Source organism: Erythrolamprus reginae, chromosome Z, assembly GCF_031021105.1.
Source record: "Erythrolamprus reginae isolate rEryReg1 chromosome Z, rEryReg1.hap1, whole genome shotgun sequence".
Classification (NCBI taxonomy): domain Eukaryota; kingdom Metazoa; phylum Chordata; class Lepidosauria; order Squamata; family Dipsadidae; genus Erythrolamprus; species Erythrolamprus reginae.
Window position 1 is genome coordinate 120425933 of NC_091963.1, and position 16368 is coordinate 120442300.

The 16368-nt window shown below is 39.6% G+C and overlaps 1 protein-coding gene across 1 annotated transcript in view; it reads left to right on the top strand.

Moving 5' to 3' along the window:
• The window catches only part of TRIM28 (tripartite motif containing 28), a 45149-nt gene that overhangs the window by 948 nt on the left and 27833 nt on the right, over nucleotides 1-16368 (top strand). Inside the window, 4 exon segments of the mRNA XM_070727950.1 lie at nucleotides 11203-11315; nucleotides 11425-11557; nucleotides 12434-12569; nucleotides 14745-14861. Of these exon segments, the coding sequence (XP_070584051.1) occupies nucleotides 11203-11315; nucleotides 11425-11557; nucleotides 12434-12569; nucleotides 14745-14861 (499 nt within the window).

Sequence of the window (16368 nt, forward strand, 5' to 3'; positions counted from 1 at the left end):
GTGTGGGGAGCAAATTGCATTGGCTTGCTTTTGCTTAAGCAGGGAATGGGGCTTGGAGAGGAGGGGGTGTGGAAATTATTTTGCTTCCTCGCGGGAAGGACGGATGTATGGCGGCCGGGGATGCAGCCGGAGAGGCGTGGCCATGCGGATTCCGACGAGTCGAGTTTGCTGAGCCTTGAAGCGCCTATCGCGAGAAGTGGAGCCCGGGAAGAGATGGGTGAAGCGGGGGAGGGGGGAGGAGGCCACAGAACACCCCCTTTTAAGTAGTAAGGCGGCTTTTATCAATGGGGAAAACCTCTCGAAGCCTCCCCACCGCAAATTCATTTTAGAAAAGGAAGTAGCTGGTTGTAATTCTCAAGCCTTGCGGGCTGTAAAATAGCAAATCCGTATTTTAGCTAATTCATTGTAGGGGGGGGGGTCGCCCCCCTCAGAAAATGTTCCCCTAAAGAGGAAAATATCATGTATTTTGGATGCAACAGGAGAGCTAGCATCATCAAGCCCTAACATCAATCTTAGACACTTATTTGTAGTAACATTTCTGAATTACCTTAATTCAATAAAAAAGCATTTTTAAAAATCTATCTCATCTTAAAACCATGTAATAGCAAATTCCTGAACGGACATTGTCTACACAGAGGATTGCATTGTAAGAGTCAAACTACCTTTTAGCTTATTGGTGACTGGAAGGATGCTCAAATTTTCATTATCATTGTTTATTGTTAACTACAGATTATCATGTCATTAAAAACTAGTCTTCACCGCACCCTGAATGAAACAATTGCCAGAAATAAGGACCACAATATGTGCATGCACCCTTACTTTTGCATTATAGCATTATTTTTTATTTCTCTAGAGTAATCTTGACTCCTAATTATCTTTCATCTTGGCCCTTAAAATTAAAAAAACCCCAAGATTTCAAAATGGGTTATGGAAGCTTTTGAAAATTTAAGAGCTTGTCTATACAGGTAGTACTCAACTTAAAACAATTCATTTGCCAAGATGAAACATAATTAGGAGTTTAAGGTTACAACGGCACTGAAAAAAGGTTTTACACTTACGACTCCTATAACATCTCCATGGTCATGTGATTTACATTCAGATGCTTTGACAGCTGACTCGCATTTGTGACCTAAGGTCATTTAACTGCAGTGATTAACTTAAACAATGTGGTAAGAAAAATAGTAAAATGTGGCAAAACTCACTTAACAAATTTCTCAAAACAAATTGCCATGACCTGAGGACTACTTATAGCGCTAAATGCGATTTTTGGGGCACAAATATTCTCTATGTGCAGGGACATATTTAAGCCCTTGGATGGAAAGAGAGAACTCGTATGTGAACTATTCAAATCAGGCAAGCATGCTGAACTGTTTTCTCCTTTTCTGGAAAATTGAGCACGCTGCAGATATAATGCTGGATCCTAGTTTTCCAAGTAAATGAAGGTTATGTGTATACTTTCTTGAATTCATGAAAGAAAGAAAGGATACAATTCCCAGATTGAGAGGGTTGGCTGTTCGTGGAGTGGGCAATATAAGTCTTATTATACCCTAAAATATCAAAATGCAGGAAAAAATATTCTGCTTGAATAACAGACTATAGCAGACAAAAAGGTAGACAGGCCAGGAGATAATTTCTAGATAAGTGCCCCAGAACCATATAGAGCTTGATAAAATTTGAATTGCATTTGAAAACACTAATAAAATCCTGGTGATGGTGTAATATGACAGTAGCTGATCTACCCAATAAACATGCACTGACTACAACTGCTGAATAATCTTATTAGAATTATTTTTAATTAGCAGCCTGAAGTTGCGTAACATTTCTTATATTATACATAGTCTGCATTTTTGAATTTTAGAAGGAGTTGGGCAACAAGAGACCTGTCTGATATGCTGCTTGCTTTGAGCTGAGCTTGTTCAATTTTCTGATTCCCATTCCACTTGTGATACAGCTTCTTACATTTTAAAAAATATGATATGCTATGAATGTGTTCTTTCTATTTCATCTAGGTCAGCAAAGGCACGTTTACTGGAAAGAGTGATATACTAAACAGTCCTCTAAGGGTCATTCAATTAGCTGGCCAACATATATGATAATTAACATGGTGGAGGTTATTGCAATTGAGTAAGGACTTTTAAGTAGTGTGTATGTAAAAATATAGAGTAACCTTCCGCCAATATTTTTGTGTCACTTTAATATTTTGGGTAGGAGCAGATGGGGGGGCAGGGGGGGGAGATCCTTATTTTGTAGTACCAACAGGCAAGATTATCCACACCTGATCCTGTTATTCTTTTGAATTTTGTATGTGTAGGAGAGAAACATAGATTGTAGCAAGCTGAAAACTGCAATCCTGATATGTTTAGTAAGACTTGAACTGTATTGTTTAACTTTGATAAGTACAGTGGGAGACAGACTGGGAAAATAATAGATAAAAAGCTTTTCACCACCCACCTACAAAAATGCTGGAGCTAAGAATGGAGACAGAGAAAGGGGGATGACCTGCTAGCAGGAAGAGAAGAGTTGGCCTAGGCCAGGGATAGGCAAAGTTAGCTCTTTTATGACACGTGAACTTCAATCCCAGAATTCCTGAGCTAGTATGATTGGTTCAGGAATTCTGGGAGTTGAAGTCCACAAGTCATAGAAGAGCCAACTTTGCCTACCTCTGGGCTAGGTTGTTTTGGGCTTTTGGAAAGAAAGAAGTGATGGCTGGCAAATCATAATGGATTAGTAACTTTAACTGCTGGAGACAAACTTGTTCCAGAGCCAGGCTAATTGCTGAAGGATTTTAGAAGGCTACTGAAAAAAAGGAAGTGACCAAGCAACATGTGGGAAAATAATCCACTAAAATAATCCAATCTCCAGAGTAAGATCAAAGAATACAAAAGTTCTGCTAGCCCAAAGTGCCTGTCAAGTATAAGTAATGTCCTGCTAAATTCTTAAGAGAATGGAGGTGGGGGTGAATGGGTTTACAAATACTAACTATACAGATTTAACAAATTACACTACAGGCAAAAAATAGTTAACTTAAAAATGCTTGAAATTCACTGTTTTGTTGCCTTCTTATCACAAAAGAGGAGGAAAGGCAGCAGGAGAGTGGAGGAGAAACAGGATGTAATCATTGCTTCAGTCTTGGCTAAAGTGTTGCTTGACTGAAAAAAAAGTACTTCTGAATGAAACATATTGCTTGCCTTATAAATAAAGATGGAGGAGAGAGTAACCCCAAAAGGTCTTCAGACTTGCACCAGACTGGAAAACAAGAAACAGTTTAGTCTTATCTTAAGACATGAAAACTGGTGACTTTGCACCAATTGCTCCTGCTCTCAGCACAGGGTAGTAGTTGTGGGGAAAAAAGGGAGGAGTAGTTGTTAGAATGTTCATTGCCTTGAGTTATTTGTAAAAACAATAAAAGGTGATTTTTTAAAAAAGCTTTATTTCAGAGATGAAATGCTCCTGGTTTGCTCCTGCCTGTCAGTTGTTGGAGAGCTGGTCACAAAGGGAGTGTGCGGCTCCACCTGCCTGCCTGGATGCTGCCATTTGGGTTCTTTTACCCTCTGCACATGCGCAGAAAGTAAAAACCCAAATGGCGGCAGGTGGGCAGAGCCTCCTGCTCTTTGATGACAGGCATGAACAAACCAGGAACATTTCACCCTGCTTTATTTATACCCCGTCTTTGTTTTTAAAAGTAACTCAGTGTGGGAAAAATATCTAATAAACATTCCTCCTATTTCCCCTACAAGGAACGGAGTTGGACTGAGAGACTGCCCAAAGCTGGCTTTCATGCCTAAAGCGGCATTTGAACTTTCCACTTTCTAGCCAGGTGCCTTAACCATTAGACAAAATTGTTTGCCAGCTCTGCCCCAACTTGGTCACCTAAATAAAAATGATTCTCTACCTCATTTGATGTGAAGGGTTTGCTTTAGTAAAGGCTAAAGTGGATACAGTATAGCAAAGTTATAACTGAAGTTCACACCAAACTTTCCCAGTTAACTTTCCCCATTTAATTATTTCTCAGATCCTCTCCCTTGCTAGCCCCTTGTTGTCCAAGAGTATTTGAATAAATTATTTTGAAACTTCAGTTACTTCCTCTTGCCAAGTCCCTTATTGTCCAATAGAATTTGAATAAATTGTTTTGGGAACTCTTTCCTCAAGGCCATTTGCATTCCATTTTCAGTGCTTTGTCCTTGATGATGTCTCTAGAAGATAACATAAATAGTTAGCCTTCCATCCTCCCCCTGGTAGCTAGCAAATGGTGGAGGTTCTGACATTGGTTCTCAAAACGTCCACCCAACCCCCAAAATGAATGAATACTGTATATTTCTGGCAGAATTAGAGAACTAAGAACACATGTTCATTTGTCTGGAGCAGTACCGTAGCAGATCAGGTTGATCAGACAGTCACTATAGCATTCTGATAGGTGGAAAGCAGCAAAAAATGGAAAACCACCACCACACAGCAGTGCAGTTTATTCCCCCGCCTCTTCTTAAAATGTCAGGTCTGATTTTGGTTTGGCCCTTTAATTGTATGCCCATAAATATAGCTTATCTACATTGCAAAGAAGGGGAAAGAATTGAAGTCTAAATAAATCTCTCCCAAAGGTTTTGATGGCGGTCTCTTATCTAACAGCAGCCATAACAAGGCAAGAACTGTACAATACGTCCTTAGTACCATTTTCAGATCAATAGCTACCTCCTGCCAGGGACTGTATCTTTTCTTGATAAATCTCTCTCAGAACTTCAGGCTAGGCTATAGATTTGAATAGATTTTTTTTAAAAAAAGATATCCATTTCCTATTGTGCATGGCATGAGATAAAAACTTATCCTTTTCTCATTTTTCTTCTAGCTAAAAGCAGTGTGCAGGTTGTTATTTTGTGGAGTTAATAACAGAATTGAAGGCTTAACTATTTTTCTATTGGGATTTTACAGGATTGAGTTTTATTGATTTTGTCCACTTAAAGATATATTAATTTCAACCCCCACAATTCCTCTGGCAGCATGCTGGCTGGAAAATTCTGGGAGTTGGAAGTTTCATGTGTTCAGGCTGCTGACAATGAGAAACACCAGAGAAGACATTTTAGCAAGAGTAAATGGCACTTAAAGTAGCACATAAAAACAATCCCCCCCCCTCTTTAGAACACACAAACTCCTGATCTAAACATATTAGGAACTTTTATCTTCTCATATGCTAACTGAATATCTTCGATTGGGAAACAGTTCAAATTGGTAGAAACTTGACTGACAAGCAATTAAACATTTTTGTTATAATCAAGAAAATATAGTGTACTTCATGGCGAATTGAAACTTGAGAATAGGCTGCGAATTAATGTTATTCAGTCTTTAAGTTCTGTTTAGAACTAATCATACAATGCTAAATTATGTACAGATGAAAATGAGAGCAAAATAAAAATAATTTGCATATTTAAGTATACTACTGGCAGCTGTTTTCTATTTTTCCTGGAAGATTCAGACTTTTGTTTAAGATCAGAAGGTCTAGTCAAATACATTTTGATGTAGATCTTGTAGTTGTAAACTTAGCCATATGCAAAATCTTTGTGCTCATACACTCCAAACAAGGACAATGGGTGTAACTAAGATGGGTGATAGAAAGTGTTAAAACAAAGTTGCTCTCTGGCAAAACTATTTGTACATTAACGTCTTAACAAACCTAACAAAATGATTTTAATTTGAGGTATGTTCAACCATATTCTAAGATACTTAACCTTGTACAGTTATGCTAAATAGCAAATTTTGGTTGCCTTCTAAGGATAATGTCTGTCTTGCTTACATTGAACATATGATAGGGTATCCCTCCCTCCCCCAGTTTTTAAAACATTACTAAATACTGAGCCTATCCTGTCCTATTAAAATTTTAATTCTGGGACTATCCTATGTAAATAGGACTGTTTCTGTACACCATCTGGTTATAGGCAGATCTGTGTACATGTAATGTAAACACATACATTCTATCTGGTATACATGATGTGTGAGAGTGTATGTATGTTAATTCAGCAAGGCAAAAAGCAGTGTTCAATACATACATAACCTATTATAGTTTATTTTCTTGATTCATCTACATTCACAGAAAATCCTGTATACAGTACATGATTACATGTAAACACACCTTATCAGAATTTATTTTCTTGGTTCAGTCGAAAATGCAGCTTATTGCCTTGCTGAATTCTGCCAATCCCTTTGGGTGACAGGATGCCATCATTTAGGATGGGGCCATTGCTAATTTCAAGGAGAATGCAGAGCAAGATGTCTTGAGAAAGGAAACCACATGATAATATGAGATGAAATGATGTGTGCATATAAAAGTTTCAGGCAAACTTCTTGTGCAAACTATGTCTCATATAATTAAAGTTATGGCAGCAAATTGTTATGTGCGATAAGTTCCAAATGATTTTAATTGGATCTAGATCAGATGTGGGCAATGTGATCCAAACAACTTTTTTTTCCCTAAGCAAAATTTAAAACGTAATTGGTTTGGCATGGAAATTGCACCCGTATTATAGATTCTCGTGGTGCTATACTGTACTTTAATTTGAAACTGAGTTATTTCCTCATACTGATAGGATTCCTTTTGAATTTAAATTTTGAATTTAAATGACAAAGCCCTGTTATAAACATTTCTTTTGTAAAATAAGAATAAGATTATTTGTTGCAAGTTGCTGTGTCTGGCAAGATGAAGATACTTTGGATACTAAGTAACAGCAATGAATGAGGAAATGACTAGGAGGAGGGGGGACAAAAAAAGAATATTATTTGCTTTTTGAAGCCTGCACCTACCTACTGACTTATCCAAAAGTCAGTAGGCGAGTATACAAATGAGAAGCGAATGGAAAGAATTAAGCTAATAAACACATAAGCAAGCCTGATAATAGAAAGTAGAAATATTGGATTCTGAACATGCTTTAAGAACATGTTTATATTATTTTATCAAGTGAAAATATTGTTTGTTTTATTGCTTTTATTTATTTAATTTGCTTTTTTGTCTGACCTTTTCTGAAATACTTGCTTTTAGGACTAATGAGATAAAGTTTCCAGATGTCAGCTTAGCTTCTAGTAATTCAAGGCCAAAAGTATGGTGGTAACTGGAATGTTATTCTATTTTCACTTGATAAAATTAAATAAAAAGGCGCCTGTGAAGTTAAGAGAAAGGATTTCTCATAAAAATGTAGCAGTGAATTATTTGCAAGGATTTGTTCTTTTTCCAACAAAAAGCAGTTTAGTTTAAATACCTTCCTGAGATGATGTGACTAGTTCATCCATTTTATTTGCCACATCTCAACTTACTCATTTTAGAAGAGAAGAAATAATAATAATAATAATAATAATAATAATAATTACTACTACTACTACTACTACTACTACTATTATTATTATTATTATTTATTAGATTTGAATGCTGCTTCTCTCCAAGGACTTGGGGCGGCTCACAACAATAATAAAATACAATAAACAGTGGTACAAATCTAATAGTAGTAAAACTGAAGTTAAAACCCGTTAATATTAAAACAATCAATACTACACAATCATACCATTCTCAAGTGCTATAATCAACAAAGGGGGGGGGGAAATCAGTCCCCCCATGCATGGCAACATAAGTGGGTCTTTAACATCTTGTGGAAGATGGGGAGGGTGGGGGCAATTCGAATTTCCGGGGGGAGTTGATTACAGAGGGCCGGGGCCACCACAGAGAAGACTCTTCCCCTGGGTCCTGCCAGACGGCATAGTTTAGTCGACGACCTGGAGAAGGCCAACTCTGGGACCTAATCAGCCGCTGGGACTCGTGCGGCAGAAGGCGGTCCCATAGGTATTCTGGTCCAATGCCATGTGGGGCTTTATAGGTCATTACCAACACTATTAAACTCTAGACTTGTCTTTTATTGGAATATTTTTCTATTCTGAGCATATACCTGATGATTGTGTATACGGAAGATAGTAGCTATTGCAGTGACAATTTGGATAGTGAGTTGGGTGCCCAGTCAGTGAGAAAGTCCTGTGTGTGTTTGTGTAGGGGCCTTGTTACAATGCTGGAGTGTACTATAGCTCCTGCAAACACTATTTCCAGGTTGGCTGTGAATATCTGGACTGTATATTATATAATATAATAATTTTCTGAGCCTTGATTGCCAGTAAATACTGAACTTTTGGAATAAAAGACACCCCCTAAAGGAGGGTGGAAATGTTGGCACTGTATACAACCATTTTTGGTTTCCAAAAGTCCCACCCTGCAGGTCTTGTTATTTGCAAAAATGGGGTGCCCAGACGGTTTGGGAAGCTTGCAGAGTGCTCCTAGGGGCTACAAAGGGCAAAAACGTGACAACTATTTGGGAGGTGAAAAACTGGCTCTGTTTTTTTTTTTTTGCAAAAACGGCATGCAAAGGGTTTGGGAGCCCTGTAGTGTGCTCCTGGGGCTGGGGAGGGCAAAAACTTCTTTGCCTTTCAAAATCTTAGTGCATCTTATGCTATGGTGCATCATATAGTCCGAAAAATATGTTAAGTTTCCAAATTCAATTCAAAGTGCTGATTTTAATAATAAATCAGATGCCATCTTACGTTTGAAAAGTTGCTGAAAATGTGGCTAGAGTGTTATTTGAAAAGAAGTACAGTGATACCTCGTCTTACAAACTGCTCGTCATACAAACTTTTTGAGATACAAACCCGGGGTTTAAGATTTTCCCCCCTCTTCTTCCAAACTTTTCACCTTAGACACCCAAGCTATCGCCACTGGGATGCCCTGCCTCCGGACTTCTGTTGCTGGCAAAGCGTCCATTTTTGCACTGCTGGGATTCCCCTGAGGCTTCCCTCCATGGGAAACAACACCTCTGGACTTCCGTGTTTTTGCGATGCTGCAGGGGAATCCCAGCTGCGCAATAACAGGTGCTTCGCTGGCAACGGAAGTCTGGAGGTGGGGTTTCCCAGCGAGGGGAGCCTCAGCGAAATTGCAGCATCACAAAAACACAGAGGTGGGGTTTCGAGGACTTCCGTGTTTTTGCAATGCTGCAATTTCGCTGAGGCTCCCCTCGCTGGGAAACCCCACCTCCGGACTTCCGTTGCCAGTGAAGCACCCGTTTTTGCGCAGCTGGGATTCCCCTGCTGGGATTCCCCTGCAGCATCACTAAAACATGGAAGTCTGGAGGTGGAGTTTCCCATGGAGGGGAGCCTCAGGGAAATCCCAGCAACACAAAAACGGGTGCTTCGGCTAGCGAAAGGGATGAGTTTTGGGCTTGCACGCATTAATTGCTTTTCCATTGATTCCTATGGGAAACTTTTCACCTTACAAACCGTCCCGGAACCAATTAACCCTGCTGTTCTGGTCGTATGTGACCCGAAGCCAAGTTTGAGTCCCTGTAAAAAATTTTCCCTGCATATCTGAAACTTGAAATTTCATGAGTTTTCATCATTTCAGGGGTTCTCTCTATGAGAATTTTTTTTGGGGGGTGGGAGGTTTCTTTCTTGCTGAAAAAAAAAACCTCCCTAATGTTATGTTCCCGGGTCTATTTGACCCGAACTGCAAATTGATCATTGTAGGTACTTACATTTGGTCTTTTTGAAAGCTTTTTTCACCTGGAAACATGTTTGAACATTTCTGCACACAATGGAATGAAAATTGAACTGAAAAAATTAATCCTTATTGGTTTATTTTGCACATAAATGTGCCTCCCCCCCGTTTTTGTGAAAGTTTTTTTCAATTTATGGATAGTTTTGCTTGCAAAATGCAGTCTATTTTACTGCAGTTGGTGTGGGAATGGTACCTTGAACATTTCTGAATATAAGAAAAATATAAAGGAACTGAAAAAAATGATTCTTACTGGTTTTTTAACATCAGAAATAAGGCCCCCCCCCCCCTCGGCTGCTTGCAACCATTTTCACTTTTTTTTTTAAATGCTCCAAATCCGAAATATTCTTTAAAATCTTAGGCATCCATTTACTCAATTTAACAATGCTGATCATCAAAAAATATTTTTGGGGTGGTGGCTAATTGTTTTCTGGGCAAAAAAAAATCATAACTTCGAATCTGTTTCTGTTCGTATATGACCGGACCAAAAATATTTTTTTTAGGTACTTGAATTTGATCTTTTTGAAAACTTTTTCAACTGGAAAACTAGTTTGAACATTTATGAACATAATGATATGAAAATTGAACTGGAAAAATTGAGACTTATATTTTTATTTTGATCAAAAAGCCCCTCCCCCCATCCTTTCTGAATTTCGTGTCAATTTCTATTTTTTAAGGCTACAAATCCCTAAGGAATTTTCCCCCAAAAGGTTTGATATACTAAATTGAACATTTCTGAATATAAGAAAAATATAAATGAACTGAAAAAAATGGTTCTTATTGGTTTATTTTTGCCACAAAAGGGACACCTCCCCCCAGCCTTGCTGTGTGCCATTATTGTCACTGTTTATACATATTTGTCTAGAAATATTTGGAATATCCTTTTGAAAATCAACCACATTGTAGCCAGATAACTAATTTTATGAAAGAAATCCATTTTACTAAAAAAAGTATGTAAGTTTGAAATTAACAGCATAATTTTTATATAAATTAAAATAACTTTATATGCAAGATAAACCAATATGCATCAATTTTTCCACTTCAATTTTCATATCATTATGTTCAGAAATGTTCAAGCTACAAATCCCACACCAACTTTAGCAAAATTGAATGTATCCTGCTAGCAAAACTATCCATAAAGTGAAGACTATGTCACAGAAACGGGGGGGAGGCACATTTATGTGCAAAATAAACCAATAAGGATTAATTTTCTCAGTTCAATTTTCATATCATTGTGTGCAGAAATGTTCAAGCTACCAATCCCACACCAACTTTAGTAAAATAGACTGCATTTTGCAAGCAAAACTATCCATAAATTGAAAAAAACTTTCACAAAAACGGGGGGGAGGCACATTTATGTGCAAAATAAACCAATAAGGATTAATTTTTTCAGTTCAATTTTCATTCCATTGTGTGCAGAAATGTTCAAACATGTTTCCAGGTGAAAAAAGCTTTCAAAAAGACCAAATATAAGTACCTAAAATGATCAATTTGCAGTCCGGGTCAAATAGACCCGGGAACATAATATTAGGAAGTTTTTTCGAACAGAACAGCAGCGTTAAGTTCATAAGATGAGATATCACTGTATTTGTTTTTGTTCTGTACACTTGTAAATTTCAAATTTCCTTTTTATTTCCCAGTGGTTGACTGCCCAGTTTGCAAACATCAGTGTTATCTAAAAGACATTGTGGAGAACTACTTTTTGAGGGATGGTGACACGGAAGCCCTTGGTGATGCTAGAGATGCTAATCAGGTAATGTTTGCTTTCTGAATGTGACTTGTGTATTTTATATCTCCAGAGCTGGAGATGAGACTCTCTTTTTTATTGATTGATTGATTGATCAGTAGCCTTTTCTTATTAGTGTTGCACTAGCTGCGAAGATAATGCCCCTGCCACCAGCTTTTGTGTGGAGTGTCAAGAGCCCCTGTGTGACACATGTGTGGAAGCCCATCAGAGAGTTAAATACACTAAGGACCATACAGTTCGATCTACAGGTATGCAGTAACAGAAAGAGAAGGGCTCATGATCCTAATCAGAAGGCTGGTATGAAAAAAAAAATAATGTAAAGACTTGGAAGATATGCTAAACAGTGGGCGTCCTGGCCAGCTGATTTTCAGCCTTGAGGAAGGCTGTTTCTGAAGCTCCAGATTGTGAAAAACGGCCCAAAGGGCAAACCGGAAGTCTGTTTTTCCAAATTTGCATTTTGCCTGTTGGCCATTTTTTCACCATCCTAGGCTTCAATGAGGTCTTGCGCATGTGTGGGGGTGGGGAGTTGTGCTCATGCGTAGGGGGCACGGGGTGTGTGCACATGCATGGGGGGGAGGGAACGGGTGTGGGCGTGCACTAGTGTGTGAACCAATCCTATACCTTCACATATCCTATACCAGTGATGGGGAACCTTTTTTTTTTGGTGCCAAAAGAACGTGCGCAAGTGCCCACACCCATATTTCCAATATCTGGGGAGGGCGAAAACATCTTCCCCCACCCCTAGGAGACCCTATGGAAACCAGAAAAGGCCTTTTTCCCAACTTCTGGTAGGCCCAGTAGGCTCGTGTTTTGCCCTCCCCAGGCTGAAAATGCTTCCCTGGAGCTGGTGGAGGGTAAAACCGCCCTCCTCCATCCCTCTGGAGGCTCTCTGGAAGCCAGAAACGCCCTCCCAGAGCCTCTGTGCCAGCCAAAAATCAGCTGGCTGGCACACATATGCACGCTGGACCTGAGCTAGGGCAACAGCTCGCGTGCCAGCAGATATGGCTCCGTGTGCCCCCTGTGGCACTCGTGCCATAGGTTCGTCATCACTGTCCTATACCCTTAGTCCCTGCACGCCAAACTGTTCATATAATTAATTATATTCTGTTACTGTTTCTCTTGAGGATCCTCCAAGTCACAGGCGAGGGAGAAAACTATCTACTGCTCTGTCCATAAGCTGGAGCCTCTTGTTCTGTTCTGTGATACCTGCGACACCCTGACATGCCGGGACTGTCAGCTGAATGCTCACAAAGATCACCAGTAAGCTCTTCTGTTGATTGCATAATCATATTCCTGCTAATTTTGAATGATTCTTCAGTTTTCTGGGAATGTAGGATTCATTATTCTGGGCCAGCAGGATTAACAGCCCTTTCAGGTCTCATATACTCCTGTATGTCTTTGCCATGTGGTGACATTTTCCCCCCAATGGTAATGATACCCTGTTTCCCCGATAGTAAGACACCCCCAATTGTAAGACGTATCGGGGGTTTCAGGGGGGTCGGCTAATATAAGCCGTACCCCGAAAGTAAGACATATGTCTTACTTTCGGGGAAACACGGGGGTATTGCCGGGGGGGAGCCCGATGACGTCGCTTCCAAGATCCCCACGTGCCCCTCGCCTTCGCCTCGCCGCGGCGCCACCGCCTCTTCCCTGGCTTGGCAAAGCGAAGGACGGCGCTGGTCCGAAGCGAGCCGAGCGGGCGGCGGCTTGCAGCGAAGGCACTCGTCCCAGCAACCGAGTCCTGCCGAGGCTCGGCTGCAAGCGGCCAGCGAGGCCGATCAGCTCCGAGGCGAGCGGCCGGAGCTGCGCCCTCCTTCGCCCGCCTTCTTTCTGGCAGGCAGGTGGGGCTGCCCAACTGCGCAGAGCGGCTCCTCCCCTCCAGACACACGCTTCCCCGACACGCGTCTGTGGCTCCACGCGTGCACGCCGCTTGGAGCCCTGAGGTTGAACTTGGAAAAGGGCTCACAAGGCTCCTGTCCTGCGGCTGCCCTTCTGGACTCTGGGGAGATGCCTTCGGGAACGTGACCCTTTCAATTTTTTTCCAATGTAAGACATACCCCGAAAGTAAGACGTAGTGGGGCTTTTGGGGGTAAAAAGAAAGTAAGACACTGTCTTACTTTCGGGGAAACACGGTATCTGCACGAGAATGAGGTGATTTTAATATATTTAGTTCTATTTCCTGAGATTCTGAGCATTTTGTATTTGAGTATTAAGTACTCTTTGAGGACGTGGCAAATGGTACAGTTTCTGGGTAACAGTTTCAAATAACCATCCTAACTTTGCTTTTCCTTTATTTTTTGGAATACATATATGCACTTTCCGTTACATAGGAAAAATAGTCTGTTTCTGTCCTCAGCAGCTTTCATTAGTTCTTCTCCCATTTTGTGAAAAGGGTAAAAAAAAACCCAATATAATGTGTTAAAAGATAATTGGATATGTGTGCTATCAAGCAGATTGTCGTCTTTATGTCTAGCAGTACTCTTTTTTCTCTGGCCTTGGATCCTTGGACTTCCAGCTGTGACAATGATACTGCAGTTATACAGTCATTATTTCTGATGCCCCCTGGTGGCTTTCCACAAGCAAAATCCATGGGGAAGCCAGCAGGAAGTGAAGGGTTGCAGTCAAGTGGGTCTCTTGTGGCCAGTAGGCTCTGACGATGACCTCTGACAGATGGGTGGGATATAAAGATAAAGCCAAGGCCATCTGACATTTCACAGCCGCCTTAGAGTGAGGAGGAAGAACAGCTGGGACATCTGCAGAGCAGTTAGGAGAGGTGAACAATGGAGGACAAGGAATCAGCTGGTGAAGCAAAGACATGTGGATGCTGAATGGCCCCAACTGGCTGGGGAATAAATAGAAGGAAAGGAGAGTAATTGTTTTTGGAGGCAACAGTTTTCTTTTTCAGATGTTGCTCATTATGTTCTGTGCCACAAAGCCTGCTTGCCAGAGCTTAATTTGTAGTCTTTCAGCTGGGAGCTCACAGCTTGCAATTATGGCTTGCAATTATCTCAAGGAACTGATAAGGTCTGTTACTGCATGCAGTTAACTCCTTGAATGACTATTTCCTGGATTTTTGTGAGTGAATTGCAATTCATTCGTAAGAAGTAAATAAAGAGGGTTATTCTTGCTCCTGTTAAGGTTGGATCAGAATAGGGTCTTCCTTTATTAACTACCTATGTGATTCTTACTTAACAAAGGCATTTAAGACTGAGAGAATTGCTATCGCTAAGTGGCACAGCCATGTGATGTCACACTATGACCATGTCATTTAACAGTGGCAATTCCGGTCTTGTTTGGTGTAAATTAACATTAAGTCCCTGTAATGTCAAATAGGTTAGGAAGCTTTCTCATGCAGTTGGTTATCTAACAGTGTGTATATAGTGTACATTCTGATGCTACATTTTGATACAAATATTTGGAATAATCTCTTTGTAGGTACCAGTTCTTGGACGATGCAGTCAAGAATCAACGCAAGATGCTGGCTTCATTGGTCAAGCGCCTTGGGGATAAAAATGCCAATCTCCAGAAGTCAACCCAGGAAGTGCGCACCTCGTAAGTGTTCTTTGTTAAGAAACTCTGATCCTTAAGTCTTTCCATTGACATGTCTAAACCTTGAGCGAAGAGAAAGACAGTGCCTTCTGACGCAACCTAGTGGAGTTTGGGTTATAAAATTGAACATTTCATTGTTATGAGTCTTTAACAGCTGGACTTGATAATTTTGAGTTGAAATACACATAAAATGTCCCCTGGTTGAATACTGATAAATATATTTCAGCAACAGCTGTTTCCCCCCTCTTGGAAAACAGTTTTACAATTTATGAACATCTACATCGATATTTACAAAGTTGGTATATATAATCAAAATATAATAAATAAAGAAATCTGTTACCAGTTAACCAATCTGACCAACTATTTACTATAAAAATCCAGGCAGTTCCAATTACAAAAGCAAAACCTCAAAGCCCTCTGTTAACAATCTGTTATTATATTGTTATTATATTTAACCTGCAGAAAGGCCACAGGCAGGGTATAATCTCTCATAAACCCACTGCAATCATTGTCTTTGATCTATCCAAGATCAAATACTAGCAGTTGATTCTTTATAATAAAAACAACTTCTAATCTGTCTTCACTTTTCTTCAAAATTATAAACCGAATCTTTCCAAACAGCTGCTTCTCACTCCCCAAAAATGTAAACTTCCATTGAAGATATCTTCATAGCACATGTTTAGTAAGTTTCCCTGCAAATTGGAACATAGCTCTTGACAGTTGTCTTCTAGTTACATGTGATGGTTCTCTTCCACAGTGTTCATCAACTTCCCTAAGAAAGTCCTTATCATTAATGGCCCTTGTAGTCTTCCCTATCAAGTCTTCAGTTTTCAAGCAGATCTCTTTTTCTTTTAAATCTTTACAGCAAATGTATTTCCAATTCATCCAATTGCATGGCTGATTTAACTAGTGTTATCTTTACCTGGATGTTGCCTTAAGGATGATTTGAAATTGTGACAAATTCATCAACCCTTTTTATCTAATTTTTCCTTTAAAGCTTTGTAAGTTAACAGTTTTCAAGAAGGCTTTAAGGTTGAAGTTATCTTAGTCCCATATCTTTTATATGTCTTGTGGGGGGCGTGCATTGTAGAATATGTGCAATGGGTACTATTCAGAGTCCTTAATTTATTATTGCCTTAATTTTAATATAACCCCAATCTCCTTTATAACCCAGCTTTCACAACAGAGTGTAAGCAGTTCTTTTATCAAGGGCAAAGAGAGTGGATTTCTATAACAAAATAATTATAGAAAAAGCTAAGATAATGATTCACATCAGAAAAAAACAAAATAGGGGTGGAATGTTCCCATCTTTTTAAAAAGGAAAATCCTTACACCGCTGATTTCATTGTAGTGAAAAGAGAAAATATTTTTAAAATATTAAATATGAAATAAGACAAACTATATTTGCAATCAAGCAAAAGGATATAGACAAATCAGTGTTCAGCCAAGCTATTAACAATTAAACTTCAACAAGTGATATTAAAAACAGATGTGTGCCTAAAAATACTGC